Here is a 16,492-nt window from a genome sequence, read left to right as displayed (position 1 = left end):
GATTATCTTGTTCACGTTCATAGACTCTTGGTGTAATTTTATCTCTTGGAAACTTCCTTTATTTTGTGTAAACTGTTCCTTTTTATGAGTTTCTGTTCACACTCTTAAGTAAAATGTCTCATTAAAAGATATTGTCTCATGTTCAGGGTGCTCTAATAATCACAGCTGCAGGAAAGTGTAACTTTTACTATCACTGTTAACATTTACATAATAGATAAAGCTGCATTTAATGATACCATATTTATAATTATAGTATCACGTTTAAAATAGTGTGCTGAAACGAAGTGGATACAAACAAAACTATTCTTACAGAATAATTATCTTTGCAGAGGTAATGGCATCAAACCAGTCTTCAGATTGAATACCACAAGGACAACATCATTTTGTCATACTAATTTATTTTATATGTGTGATTTAATTTTTGGCCTGTTGTAATGTTTGCTGAATGGTAGTTCTAAATTAGCTTGTTGCTGTTTATGCTTGGTTAGAAATGGATGTAGCTCTTACAGATATACTGATTAATGGATTACGATATGATCATGAACAGCCTCATGTAATTAGTTGTACCGATTCTTAAAGTATGACATTGGACACAGAACATTCTAGAGCATGGTGAATCTTTAAATGTCAATAATTTGGTAGATGATAGCCATATGTCTGTAGCAATTATTCAGCGACGTGGCCCAGCGGTAAGACACCTGGTTTGTATTCACAAAGGCAGTGGTTCAAGTCCCAGTCTTGGCAACCTGATTAAGTGTTTGTATACTTTGCCTAAATTGCTTAAGGCAAATGATGGTCCCTCTGAAATACACTCCAAGCTTGTGCTCTGTCTTTAATAGGCTCATAGTCAACAGGGTGGATATTCTGTGAAACATTTCTCCTTTATTAAATGATAGTTTCATACTGCCTCATACCCTTCGCAGAAATTAATCAGTATGGCTTTTATCCATGCAGCCTCCAGTATATTTGTATTTCACAGGATTGCTGTTCCTAAAATCTATTTGAATGCCACGATTTTAAGGTGAATCACAGATATTTTGATTAAAGAGTTTGTGCGCCTCACATTTTTTACCTGTTGTCTTCATAGAGAAGTGGTTTAGCTTCCTATTATCAATGTCTTTTCATTATATTTTTACCTTATTTTATTCTTGTTGAAATTACTTGATTATTCTTGTTGAAATTACTTGATTACTTTCCGTATTTTTTATTTGTGACCTTGCACCTCCACCTTTTTAGCCATTCTTGACCTCTCTCCAGGTCACAATTCCATAACATTTTGTTTATTCAAACAGTTTTTTTTCCTGCTACACAACTGATTTATGTCTGAGCTCCTACCAATTAAAAGTTCTTTGCCTTCCTTTTCCATTATCAGCTTGATTCCCCATGTTTGTACTGCACAACTAGGTAACATAAAAATACTAGTTGCAAGATCAAAGTAATCATTTATTCTATCCAGAACAATATGATTGATGCTCATAGCTTCATTTAAAAGGAAGTGTTGAGTTTGAAAGTTTGTGTATCTGGTAGATTACATCCATTTCTGTCAAGCAAATTTAAAAAAAGTAGTGCATTATAGGGACTAACATTTGTTGCTATCTTGTTTCCAATATTGCTGACATTGATGTGCTTAACGTATCCTAACATGAATAGTGAGTATGTTTGTAGGACTAGTGTTATTCAGTAATGTGATGCTTATGAGAAGTGGAGGTAGTCTTTGTGGCTCTATACCTTACAGTTTTTGTGTAAAATGTTGCAAGAAAAGATGCCTGCTTTCAAATTTGCTGTAAAGTACTATTTAGAGTGGAGTCAAATTGTTTTAGTGTCATTGTCTTATAATTTTATTGTTGACCTTCAGCTCATTCTGTATGTTGGTTTATGTTTAACTAGCATCCATTAATGCCAGTTTCTATTAACTTTATGTCAATGTTGCTACTGTTGTCAGGAATGCCAAAAGCCTCTCTCATTGGTCTGACAAGCAGTCGTGCATCAACAGTTCAGACACCATCCACCCCAAATTCTGGTCCATCATCTGCCTCTAGCTTGCCATGTAAGTGTACTTACCAGGACTGACTGTCTTCAGATTCATATGTTACTTCACATTGGCTTCCAACCAAGTTACTTTCTGCAGTGATTGTATTAATTCGGAGTTATGTTTCAGAACTTAAGAGAGAATTTTTCCATCTGGAGTTTATTGTATGTTATTTGCACAGAGCTACAGTCACAATAAGCCACAAAACAGTAATTATTGAGGAGATGACAAAGGCAAGCCAGATTATGTGAGAGTCACTGCCAGTTAGAAATCCTTTCAAGTGAAGCAATAGTCAATTATTACAAGCACAGTCCAAAGTTCAAAAGAGCAGCCACTTTGAGATATCACAAAACGATAACACAGGCCAATGATGGAAAAACTTTTTTGCTGAAAATACCTTATTCTTATGTTTTTTAGGGTGATAAATCCAAATATGATACTCAAAAAACTATATCACCCACCATTTATTCACATTTTTCAGTTAAATTTATTAAATTAAGTGATGTTTTAACGAATTTAACAGCTTTTATGTATTTAAAATAATTTAAAAAGGAGGTGTATTGAATGTGGATGACGTTGGCAGCACTACTGAAAACATTTGCTGCCAAAAAAAGATCGATTCTATTTTTGTGTCAACAGATGGTGTTTTGTTTACAGTCAACCTTACCTCACTTTACCATTTCCTGTACATGTGCTCAGTACAATGTCTAATCATTGTTGTAAAAACCCTGCTGACAGTTTTTGTTATATTTGTGGTGAATTTGTGATTAAAAAACACCAAAGAAACATTACAGACTTTGGGAAAAAGGTTTATCTATCATACTTTGGATCCAGACTTGGTGATCAAGATAAATCTTGGGCGCTGCATAATGTATGTTATGTGCCTGTTGAAGATCTGAGAAAATGGTCCAAAAAGGAGAAAACAGCCTTTAGATTTGCTGTTCCTATGATATGGAGGGAGCCAAAAAATCATTCCGATGATTGCTGCTTTTGCAGTGTTGATATTACTGGTCATAATTCGAAAAACAAGAAGGTAATAAGCTACCCTAACCTTCTGTCCGCCATCCGACCAGTAGGGTATGGGGTAGATCAGTAGGACATGGTGTAGATTTGCCGGTTCCTGAACCACCAGATGATTTAAATTCTATTCCAACAGAAGTATTTTCTGATGCACAATGTGATTTAGATGAACCACATGATGATGAATTCCATTGTAATATAGAAAGTCTAGAGCCCAAATTGTTTACTCTGGCCGAGCTAAACGATTTGGCTAGGGATCTGGGCTTAACGAAAGATAAAGCTGAATTGCTTGGCTCTAGATTAAAAGACAAGAACTTATTGGCAGTTGGAACCAGCATATACATGTATAGAAAGAGAGAGCAGCAATTTTCCAAGTTTTTTTCAACGAGAAGGTGATTTAGAGTACTGCTCAGACGTTCCCGATCTGATGAATGAGTTTGGTATTGAATACAAAAAGGAAGACTGGAGGCTGTTTATTGATTCATCCAAAACTAGTTTAAAGGCTGTTTTATTACACACTGGTAACATGTTGGACATTCTGTACATATGAAAGAAAGCTATGAAAACCTAGAAATAGTGCTAAATAAAACAGGCTATTCTGCTCATGGTTGGATGGTATGTCGCGATCTAAAAGTAACATTCATGCTCCTTGGTCAGCAAGGTGACTTTACCAGATTTGCACATTTCTTGTGTGAATGGGACAGTAGGGGTAGGGATCAACGCTGGTGCAGAAAAAACTGGCCTTTGAGAGTATTCAAAACTTGGTGAGAAGAACATTCTATGCAAAAACCTTGTAGATCCAAAATATGTACTCCTACCACCGCTCCGTATAAAGTTAGGCCTAATGAAACAGTTTGTAAAGGCCTTTCAGAAGCTAAACTAAAAGAAGGCATCTTTTCTAGATCTGACATTAGAAAATTGATGTTTGATGTTAACTTTGAATCCACAATGACCTTAAATGAGAAACAATCATGGGTATCATTCAAGTAAGTCATTACAAAGTTCTTAGGACATGAGAAAGACCCAGAATATGTTTCTATTATAGCTACAATGTTAAAGAAGTTAAAAACTTTAGGATGTTTAATGAACCTGAAAGTTCACTTTTTGAACAGTCACCTTGATTACTTCCCGGGCAATATGGGAGATGCTAGTGAGAAGCAAGGAGAATGTTTTCACCAGGACATTGAAGTGATGGAAAAATGCTGCCAAGGTTGCTGGAACACCAACATGATGGGGGACTACTGTTGGTCACTTCACCGAGAAGTTCAGCAAGCAACTTGTCATAGAAAAAGCTACACAAGAAGCTTCAAAGAAAAAAGAGAAAGAAAATACAGATCAATTCCAGCTGACAAGTGAAACCTCTATTAACTCATATCATTGTTTTAAGTAGCTTACTGTAAATACAAACCATGCTTATGTTGTAACAAAGCATTTCATTAATTTCCTCATTTACTGTATAGCATAGGATTTTTATACTATATAATAAAAAGGATATTGCTCGAAAAGCATGGTTGATACAAAAAAACTAAGGCTAGATTTGGATTCAGCTCATAAAAATCTATAAAGATCAGCTATGAAAGTAAAAAAAAAAAGAGTTTTTTAAAAATTTTTTTCGTTAGCCTTTGTAATTGGGAACAGCATTAAGAGTGACCAAACTAGCTGGTTATAACCATTTATTGTCCAGAATTTACTTGAGATGTCTGGTCATGAGTACAACCCATGGAACAAGCTTTCTATAATGTGTCATCTGCTGGAAGCTTATCTACAGAAATAGTGACATTCAGAGACTCAGTATGGGTGAAAAGTGCGCTGTCTGGAGGCAACCTGCTCCTACACACTCCAGCAGAATGTCTATTTTCAAATCAGTATCAGGCCAGGGTGCAGTATCATTCATTAATGTGTGTGGTGCATGCTATTGAAATCAACTGTTTTGTAATCATCAAAACGAGTAGTAGTATGCTGTGATGATGACCTAGTCAGTAGCACCAGGGCTGCAGGCCTGAAGTTTCTCTCTTGATGAGGGGAAATTTTTTGTTTTTGGGCAGCACCATGGAGAGTAGTATAGGATTCTCTGGAATTAGTGCTGGATATTGGCATGGCCCCATTTGGGGCTGTAGTTGGCTGATGAGTTAGCTGGGTGCTAGTTGGAGAGGCATCATTTGAAGTCTCACCTGGTACTGGGACAGCACTTTATGGGCATAGGTTTACAGTGGGTTTATGGTTGAAGTGCATACCTGTGACCAACTGAACTAAGCCTAGTTTTTTCCTGAGCTGGTACAGTGGATGCATGTGTTAGCAACCCACAAGGTAATTCTGTGTAATAGTTTAGTTTCCCTAGAAACTATTGAAGTTCCTTTTGGTTGGTGGGTTAAGGCAGAAAAATAAGTAAAATCGACAGCTATAAAATTCTTTGGCAATTGAGCCAAAAAATAAAGTGTTGAACAGTGAACAGTGTGATTTTTAAATATAGATTGAAGTAGTTTCTTCTTAAAAACTCTTTCTATATCAAAAAGGGATTTATGAATAGAAGAAAAGGGGAGTTACAGATCAGTTTGAAGAAATTTTGGGCTTGTGCCTGGTGGTTGTTAACTGTACTCCTCAAAATTCGGACTGGGCACCTTGGGCACCTGCCAGTCATCCTCCTGTGAGCTGACAATACTGACAAAAATGTCCTCTATTCCACAGTATGTGTAGTGCAGTCTGAGTATCTGTGCATTAGTCAAGATCATAGTGACAAATGGACCACACTACCCAACAGCAGCACCGTCATGGGTGACACTATGGAACTCAGCTTTCCTTAGCATTACCGCTTGCTGCAGCCATTGGCGTACTATGTTATCTTCGATTAGAGTAAGTTGTGGAGATGATAGGGTTCCACACCAGGAGAGTAGAAAGTTATGTACGTAGCTTTGTCTGTGGGCTTTTATAATTAAGGTTAGTAGCACTAGGACCTTCAACCCATTACATGCAGTCTCCCATCCTTCATCAAAGACACCAACCATTTTCTCGAACACCTGGAATCCTTACCCAATCCGTTACCCCCGAAAACCATTCTTGTAACCATTGATGCCACTTCCTTATACACAAATATCCCGCACGTCCAGGGCCTTGCTGCGATGGAGCACTTCCTTTCACGCCGATCACCTGCCACCCTACCTAAAACCTCTTTCCTCATTACCTTAGCCAGCTTCATCCTGACCCACAACTTCTTCACTTTTGAAGGCCAGACATACCAACAATTAAGGGAACAGCCATGGGTACCAGGATGGCCCCCTCGTACACCAACCTATTCATGGGTCGCTTAGAGGAAGCCTTCTTGGTTACCCAAGCCTGCCAACCCAAAGTTTGGTACAGATTTATTGATGACATCTTCATGATCTGGACTCACAGTGAAGAAGAACTCCAGAATTTCCTCTCCAACCTCAACTCCTTTGGTTCCATCAGATTCACCTGGTCCCACTCCAAATCCCATGCCACTTTCCTTGATGTTGACCTCCACCTGACAAATGGCCAGCTTCACACGTCCGTCCACATCAAACCCACCAACAAGCAACAGTACCTCCATTATGACAGCTGCCACCCATTCCACATCAAACGGTCCCTTCCCTACAGCCTAGGTCTTCGTGGCAAACGAATCTGCTCCAGTCCGGAATCCCTGAACCATTACACCAACAACCTGACAACAGCTTTCGCATCCCGCAACTACCCTCCCGACCTGGTACAGAAGCAAATAACCAGAGCCACTTCCTCATCCTCTCAAACCCAGAACCTCCCACAGAAGAACCACAAAAGTGCCCCACTTGTGACAGGATACTTTCCGGGACTGGATCAGACTCTGAATGTGGTTCTCCAGCAGGGATACGACTTCCTCAAATCCTGCCCTGAAATGAGATCCATCCTTCATGAAATCCTCCCCACTCCACCAAGAGTGTCTTTCCGCCGTCCACCTAACCTTCGTAACCTCTTAGTTCATCCCTATGAAATCCCCAAACCACCTTCCCTACCCTCTGGCTCCTACCCTTGTAACCGCCCCCGGTGTAAAACCTGTCCCATGCACCCTCCCACCACCACCTACTCCAGTCCTGTAACCCGGAAGGTGTACACGATCAAAGGCAGAGCCACGTGTGAAAGCATCCACGTGATTTACCAACTGACCTGCCTACACTGTGACGCATTCTATGTGGGAATGACCAGCAACAAACTGTCCATTCGCATGAATGGACACAGGCAGACAGTGTTTGTTGGTAATGAGGATCACCCTGTGGCTAAACACGCCTTGGTGCACGGCCAGCACATCTTGGCACAGTGTTACACCGTCCGAGTTATCTGGATACTTGCCACTAACACCAACCTATCCGAACTCCGGAGATGGGAACTTGCTCTTCAATATATCCTCTCTTCCCGTTACCCACCAGGCCTCAATCTCCGCTAATTTCAAGTTGCCGCCACTCATACCTCACCTGTCATTCATCATCATCTTTGCCTCTGCACTTCCGCCTCGACTGACATCTCTGCCCAAACTCTTTGTCTTTAAATATGTCTGCTTGTGTCTGTATATGCGTGGATGGATATGTGTGTGTGTGTGTGCGCGAGTGTATACCCGTCCTTTTTTCCCCCTAAGGTAAGTCTTTCCGCTCCCGGGATTGGAATGACTCCTTACCCTCTCCCTTAAAACCCAAATCCTTTCATCTTTCCCTCTCCTTCCCTCTTTCCTGACGAAGCAACCGTTGGTTGCGAAAGCTAGTATTTTGTGTGTATGTTTGTTTGTGTTTGTCTGTGTGTCTATCGACGTGCCAGCGCTTTCGTATGGTAAGTCACATCATCTTTGTTTTTAGATATATTTTTTCCAAAGTTGAAACTGAATTTGACTGTGAACTTATCTGGATGCAAGTAACAGGTCTGTGTGAACTCAAGGTAATTATCGAATGTCTTTACTGGCCACCCGATTCTGCTGTTACAATTTGAGATTCATTCAATGGAGGTTTATGCTATGTAGTGTTGACATATCCAGATCATGTAATATTAGTTGGAGGTGACTTTAACCTACAATTTATAGACTGGATCATTCATGGATTCATTTCCATTGGAAAGGGCAGGTAGTCTTGTGAAGTAGTTTTGAACACGTTTTCTGAAAACTATCTTGAGCAGCTAGTTCAAGAGCCCTGCGCTCAATGGAAACATCTTATACCTCGAAGCTACAAAAAGGCTGATCTTACAGATGAGGTCATTACAGAGAAAGTATTTAATGAGCATGATGCCGTTGTAGTGATAGGGGTAACTAAAGTTAATAAATAAATCCATCAAGAAGGCTAGGAGAGCATTTGTGCTAGAAAGATCACATAAGCAGTTGCTTGCATCCCTTAGAAAATGAATGGATATGATTTAGTTCTAATATGATGGACATAGAGCAGTTATAGCCGAAGTTTAAACAGATTGTGCTGAGTAAGTGGATTAAGGATAGAAAAGATCCACTGGGGTTTTATACCAAAATTTGGAAACTTTTGGGAATGCGGAGACTGTTGTACTTTTTGTTCAGAAAAGAACATGCAAATGATGGTGGTAAGCATAGATTCATCATCTTGTAAAAGTATTGATGTGTAAAGCATACAACAGCTTCCATCATCATATAGTAGGAAGAGATCTTGCTGAGAACCTAAGAAAATTCTGGCCCTATTTAAAATTTTAAGTGGGTTAAGCTTCTGCTCAGTTACTTGTTGTTTTGTCTGGTGTGTCGATACAAGACCATAAAATGAAAGCTGAAGTTTTAAGTTATGCATTTAAGAAATCATCCATGCAGGATGATTGTTCAAGCAATCAGTCGTTTGACCTGCACCCAGGCCACCATACAGAGGATATAATAATAGGCATCTCTGGCATTGAGAAGCAACTGAAAGAGTTGAAAACAAATACGGCATCAGGTCTGGATGGAATCCCAGTTCAGTTTTACAGAGAGTACTCTGCAGCAATGGCCCCTTACTTGTCTTGCATTTGTTGTGCATCCCTTCCATTGCAGAGTCCTGAGCTACTGGAAAAAAGTACATGTGACTCCTGTATATAAATATGGTTAAAGAATGGATCCACAAAATTACAGAGCAATCTCCTTATCATTGGTATGCTGCAGAATTCTTAAAAATATCCTAAGTTCGAATATAATAAATTTTCTTGAGACAGAAAAAGCTTCTGTCCACAAATCAGCATAGACTTAAAAAGCATGCTTGTGCGAAACTCAGCTTTCCCTTTTCTCACATGACATCATGTGAACCCTGGACGAAGGGCCATGATATCTTGCGAACCCTGGAAGAAGGGCCGTGATATCCTGCAAACCCTGGGCGAAGGGCAACAGGGAGATTCATATTCCTAGGTTTCTGGAAAGTGTTTGACATGGCGCCCCACTGCAGACTGTTAATGAAGGTATAAGCATACAGAATAGGTTTGTAGATATGTAACTGACTTGAAGACTTCATAAGTGATAGAACCTAGTATGTTGTCCTTGATGGCAAGTATTCATCAGAGTCAAAGGTACTGTCAGGAGTGTGCCCTAGGGAACTGTGATAGGACTGCTCATGTTCTCTGTGTACATAAATTATGTGACAAACAGAGTGAGCAGCAATCTGTGGCTATTTTGTGATGACATTGTGTTGTCCGGGAAGGTGTCACGGTTGGGTGACTGTAGGATACAGGTTGACTTAGTCGATGGGATGAATGGCAGTGTGCTCTAAATGTAGAAAAATGTAAGTTAATAAGGATAAGTAAGAAAAACAATCCCATAACATTCAAATACAGCATTAGTACTATGCTGCATGACACTGTCTTGTAAGTTAAACTTTTAGGCGTGATGTTGCGAAGCTGTATGAAATGGAATGAGCCTGTGAGGATTGTGGTAGGAAAACCGACTGATTGACTTCCATTTATCAGGAGAATTTTAGGAAAGCGTAGCTCATCAGTGAAGAAGACCACATACAGAACACTAGTGTGACCCATTCTTGAGTACTGCTCATATGTTTGGGATGCCCACCAGGGAAGATTAAAGGATGGCATCAAAGTAGTTCTGATGTGGGCTGCTAGGTTTGTTACCCATAGCTTCGATCAACATGTAAGTATTACATAGATGCTTCATGAACTCAAATGGGAATCCACGTGGGGAAGATAATGCTCTTTTCACCAAACACTGTTGAGTAAATTTAGAGAACTGACACTTGAAGCTGACTGCAGAGCAGTTCTAATGCCACCATGGTCCAGTTCACATATAGACTACAAAGACAGGAGAAGAAAAACTAGGGCTCATATGGAGGCATGTAGACAGTTGTTTTTCCCTCAGTCTCTTTGCGAGTGGAACAGGAATGAAAATGACTAGTAATGTTACAAGGTACCCTCTGCCATGCACCACATGATGGCGTGTGGAGCATGCATGTAGATTTAAATGTAGATCCAACTGGTAGCTGCTGTAATGATTAATCATTTTTTTCTGCTTTGCATATTGCCACAGATTCTTTGATAATGGAGTCCCAACTTGGTGTTGCCTTAGCCAAAATTAAGGTTTCATCATACTACATTAAAAGTCTAGTGGAGATACAGTGTTTAGTAATAACAGACTTGCTTGGTGCAGCGTTCTTCCAGGGTGCGTGTGGTCTGGCCTATTTAAGCCATAGTACACTTGCAAGCTGTTTTATAAATTCTAATTTTCTGCAATAATTGTCTTTCAGTGATCCCGGCAGGTTGGCAATCTTAGATGATGGCCCATAAACCACTTTCACATGAAAATTGTGGAGGATTCTTGCTATTTTAAATGAAATGTTGCCAAGAAAGGGTAGAAAAGCTAGACTTTTGTCAGCATGCTCTTCTGTTTATGCCCTTCCTTGTTCTTGGTTTTAACTGATAATGACCTGTTAATCTGCTGGGTAGACGATTCATTTTACCTGAACACTGGATTTAGGTGTGTGAGCTCTGTAGGTGAACTATCTGCATCTGACTGTCTGTGAGATTGGGTTTAAAGCACACTGTAGATTGCAACTGGTGATGACAGCTCAACTCAACGGTTGCAAATACAAATCAGTATGAGTGGTCTTCTGATAAATTTAATGCCTCAGAGAGCCATCCTTCTTCCATATAACCTGTTAGCTTTGATGTAATATCTCTTTACAAAGATCCCTCTCAGAGATTCTTGGGTGCTCATTGGTAGTGTGCTTCAGGTGGGATATCACCACTTTGCTTTGGAACAGTCTTTCGTCAACCTGTTTTATGTTCAACCATGAATATTTTGAGCAGACTGATGGCATCACCATTTGTAACCCTGCACTTGAATCAGTGGCCCTTAAACCAATTGCATTATAGAAGTGTGTGGGCAATACTTCCGTAGTGTTGCCTCAAGGAGAAGATACATTAATGGAGTTTATACATTACTTCATCTCCATTCATAAGAACGTCTGGTTCACAATGAAATTAGAGTAAGATAATCATTTCCCTTACCTGAATGTTCTGGTTAGAAGGTCTCTGCAGCATCCAGTTTATCACAAACCCACTCAGACTGATTTGTATTTACAATTGTCGAGTTGTCATCACTGGTCGTAAACTGTGAGTGTGCTTGAAACCTTGTACACAAAGCTCACACACTCTCGAAGGTAGATAGTTTGCCTCAAGAGCTTGCTCCCTAATGACAGTGTTCAGGGAAAAGGGGTATTCTACCTGACATTTTAACAAGACACTATCAGTTAAAGCGAAGAACCAAGAAGCGAGTAAGGAGGAGAGCATGCCTTTTGTTGGCAATAAAATAACATGAGCCCTTTGCAATTTTCAGGTAAAATTGGCTTTCTGCCTATGATTTAAGACTGCGGACCTGCTGGGATCAGTGAAGGACAATTTGTTATTGCAGAAGGCTGGCCAAACCACACACACTATGGAAGAATGCTCCACCGAATATCAACACTGCAGATGCCTTTTGTAGGCAAACAAGCCTACTATTATCAAAAACTGTATCCCCACCAGACATTCAATGGTGCGTGATAAGACCGTAACTTTGGCCACACAACTTCTTTCTGGGACAACCTTATTAAAGAATCTGTGGAAATGTGCCTGGTGAATAATCTGGTGAGCTGTGACAGTGGCTACCAGCTGGATAATGTGTACATCCTTATCATCTCCACGATTTGCTCTAATCAAAGACAGAGTATGCTGATGGCTGCAGCTAGTGACAATGCTTGAGGACAGCTGAGTTCCATAGTTCCACCACCAAGGGCACTACCAGTGGATAATGTGGTCTGTCTGTCACCATGGTCTTGACATATGCGTGGAACACTCACAGCACTCTATATATTGTGGAACTGATGACGTCTTTTTCAGTCTTTCGTGGCTAATGTGAGAGTGACTGGCAGGTGCCTAGTGAAAATACTGCGGAGTATAGTTGATGACAACCAGATGCAAGTCTTAAATTTCTTCAAACTCTCAACTTGGTGATAAAATCATAAAATTCACTGTTACCGACTTGTAAATGGCTAACTTGTAGTCACATAAATATTTTTCTTTAGAAAGTTTGTTCAAATTTAGTTCAGCTGTCATATTTGACACCTCAGTGTGTACTGTAAACATGATTTATAGAAAATATTAATGTGGTCCTGGAGGAATCCACAAATGTGTGATCAGCACTGAACACGTTTAGTAGCTTTTGGATAAGAGTAGGGAGATTCTGGATGAGATTAATGATATGTTGTACAAGATGTTTGAAGGAGGGCTGAAATGTAACAGGAATGATGGAAACTCAAAATGTAATCATTTATAATGATACAGTTTCTGATAACAAGGAAGCCTCATTTAAAGGTAGCTGTGGAGATATAAGTACAGGGGACAAAAATTTAGTCATGCCTAGGAAACATCAGGCTAAAACTGTGTAACACCACCTCTAGTCTTGACAATGGCCTCAGTTCGGCGAGAAACAAAGCCAAGTGTGCTTCAGGTACGCCATATCCATCTGAAGCGACACCTAGATGATTGCATCCTTTAGAGTTATCAAATTGTGCGGCTGTTAATTACTATGTTTCACCCAATGTTCCAAATAATTCCATAATTTTTTTGTGGGATTAAGATCAGTTGATTTCAGGAACCAACTGAGGTATGGTAGTTAAAAGTGGTAATCAAAACAGGGATGTAAGCATTCAACAAAAAAACACCCCCCAAAATGTCACAGAACTCTGCAGCCTTAACTGCACTTCCCACACACAATGAATTCATCATTGAGCCACCAGTGCACTCACTGCATTGCATCATTTGAAACACCTGAGAATTGATTGATGTGGACCTACACTCAATGATAGCATCAGTTCCAAAAGAGTTTGAAAGTGATTGTCATTACAAGGTGTGACATTTGCCTCCATTCTCTTTTGATTAAGATTTTTTTATGACCACTGTTGTTATGCTGTGCTATTGGCTGTGAATGATAGATGTATTGGACAGTCAACTTTGATACACCAACTTTATTCATGGGGTAGTCATGGGTATGATCAAATAGAATAGCTCCTTTCTACCATTCCATCACATCTCCATGTCTACCCACCTTACTGGACTGATTCCATACAATCAACTAACATGTACACGTCACTTAATTGCCATGACTTACATCAGCAGTGAAGGGTCAAGTAATAATGTGGCACCAGCACTGCATCCCCTACAGCACTCCAAAGTGATCTGTATGCTCTTTTAAGGGTGAAACTAATATTTAGCCTGGTAACATTACTAGCCAGTGTTTCATTTGGTGAGTAGTTATTGTGGGTGGGTAACAGAGTGGATGTCAATGAATGTTTTTTGTTAATTATAGACAAGAATGTACAAGGGTGGTTTCAAAAGTTCTCGGAATCACCACAAGAGGTCAGCACTAGTGCAACGAGTTGTTCATGTGATATTTATTGGATTGTTGCCTGTAAACATGTGCCACGTCAGTGCTCTTGGAAGAGAGCTATGGCAGTCATGTGGCTCTGCTGTTGCTCCCGCGTAGTGATTTGCAAAGATGGAAAAAATCAAGATTCGAGCAGTGACTAAGTACTTCGTAAAGCAAGGTATGAAAGCAGAGGAAATTCATGCCCGATTTCCAGAATACACTGAGGGTCTCTGCTCCTTCATATTCAACTGTTGCCAAGTGGACGAATGAATGTAAATTTGATCAGGAGAGCTTAGATGATGATCCACGCAGTGATCAGCCAAGATGTGTCACTAGTCCAGAAATCATTGCAATATTGCACAAAATGGTCATGGAGGATCACCGATTGAAAGTGCGTGAATGTGCTCGTGCTTGCCAGATGTTATCTGAAAGAGTCTATCACATTTCAACTGAAGAAATAGACATGAAAAATTTTCTGCAAGATGGGTGCTGCGACTAGTCAATGCGCACCCGCACACATGTGCTGGTGCCGTGGCAGAATTATATGAACTAAGGTATGAATTGTTGCCATGTCCACCGTATTCATCTGATATGGCCCAGTCAGACTTCCATCTCTTCCCAAAACTGAAAATTTTTCTTGGTGGGTGAAGATTCACTTCAAATGAAGAATTGATAGCCAGAGTTGACAACTATTTTGCAGGCCTGGAATAAAATCATTTTCGAGATGGGATAAAGGCCTTGGGACATCGTTTGACCAAGTGCATTAATCTCCAAGGAGACTACATTGAAAAATAAAAAAGTTTTAGTGATGTAAGTACTTTTTTCTATCCCATTCCGAGAACTTTTCAAATCACCCCCGTACCTATAATCTCTATTAGGGCAAGGATGTTGGAGGGAGAAACTCATACTAATTTTGTGAAAGAGCTGGGATTGAATGAAAGGAAGCATAATTTGTTACAAAATAAAAACAAAAACTATTGAAAAGCTGTGTTTATTGACCACCATACATACTACACCATGTTATAGTAGGTATCTATGACCTACAACACGCTTAACCGAGGGAATATGGTTTATATGAGATTTGTACATATTATTTAGCTGTCAGAAAGGTAACATTCCGTTACATGCTAATGCTTTGTGTGTTCGCAATGAGTAGTTTTTGACATTGATGTGTGACATAAGAAAAAAAGCATTGAAAATTGGAGGTATAACACTATTGGAAGCTTTTATAACCTAAGGCCTTTTCGTGTTAGTTGCATGGAGAACAGCACTACACAGTGCAATAATTTTCAGATTTCACTCTTGGCGCACTTACTTCCAGTCAGTATCCATCATAAGTTCTGAATTTCTTCAAATTGATAACTCTTAAATCTACTTTCAATCAGGGGTGGGATGTGAGATAGTTTATGAAGATCATAATTTATTTATTTATTTATTTATTTATTTTTCAGTGTTACGAAAAGGATAGATTGCTATTCACCATGTAGACAAGATAGCGGGGTGGAGTTGTAGGAGGGTGTAGTGCTGCTTGTGGGAGCAGGCAGGGACATGTTGAAGTCAGGGTAGGGGTGCTAGGTGCAATGAGCAGATTTGGAGGAAAGAAGGGCAGCAGAAAAGAGAAGTAGAGGAGGGGAAGGGTGGGGGGGAGGGGGAAGAGAGAGAGACATTTCATTTCAGGATTTCCTGTGCAAAGCATTTCCCTATTCAGTTATTGAAAAATGTGCTATCATAGTTTCCATGAGACTGAAATATGTCTGCTTGTGTCTGTATGTGTGGATGGATATGTGCGAGTGTATACCTGTCCTTTTTTCCCCCTAAGGTAAGTCTTTCCGCTCCCGGGATTGGAATGACTCCTTACCCTCTCCCTTAAAACCCACTTCCTTTCGTCTTCCCCTCTCCTTCCCTCTTTCCTGATGAGGCAACAGTTTGTTGCGAAAGCTTGAATTTTGTGTGTATGTTTGTGTTTGTTTGTGTGTCTATCGACCTGCCAGCGCTTTTGTTCGGTAAGTCACCTCATCTTTGTTTTTATATATAATTTTTCCATGAGATTACATAGAGATATGAAAATTACACTAGTTTACTGAGATAATTTGATTTATTTAGAACTGAGCACAGTAAATCAAATATGGTCATGTGAAGACACAGCCAGTATTTAAAAATAAGCAACGTTACAAGTTCAAATGAATAGTAAAAGACACAAATCAGTTTTTTATGCATTTAATTGCCTCCTGGGTCACAGTGAGAAAGTTATATCACTAATCAGAGTAAGACAAATTGTTCGTGTATTGGCCCTACATTGACATTCTGTTGAAGATGTTTTTCCCCATTGGTAGAACAAGTCTGTATTGGCACCTCTTTTTACATATGAAGAACTGAGAACAAGGCAGTACTATTTCTGTACATCTACTGAGGAGAGCAAGGTACCATCGTATTTGGGGTGGGTAAATGTTGATGATGGGGAGAGGGTGTTTTTTTTTCTTTTTTTTTTTTTAAGTCATCAATCTTCTGGCTGGTTTTATGCAGCCTGCTACGAATTCCTCTCTTGTGCCGACCAACCTTTTCATCTCAGAGTAACAGTT

The 16,492-nt window shown here is 39.7% G+C and overlaps 1 protein-coding gene across 9 annotated transcripts in view; it reads left to right on the top strand.

The window, feature by feature from the left end:
• LOC124619295 (ral GTPase-activating protein subunit beta) overlaps positions 1-16,492 on the top strand; it is a 370,359-nt gene that overhangs the window by 111,490 nt on the left and 242,377 nt on the right. For all 9 annotated transcript variants that reach the window (XM_047145577.1, XM_047145575.1, XM_047145576.1 and 6 more), the window contains one exon: positions 1,943-2,047. In XM_047145577.1, coding sequence (XP_047001533.1) covers positions 1,943-2,047 — 105 coding nt within the window. The remainder of the gene's footprint in view (positions 1-1,942; positions 2,048-16,492) is intronic.

This window comes from Schistocerca americana, chromosome 6, assembly GCF_021461395.2.
Source record: "Schistocerca americana isolate TAMUIC-IGC-003095 chromosome 6, iqSchAmer2.1, whole genome shotgun sequence".
Lineage (NCBI taxonomy): Eukaryota > Metazoa > Arthropoda > Insecta > Orthoptera > Acrididae > Schistocerca > Schistocerca americana.
This window is presented reverse-complemented; position numbering and strand designations above follow the sequence as displayed.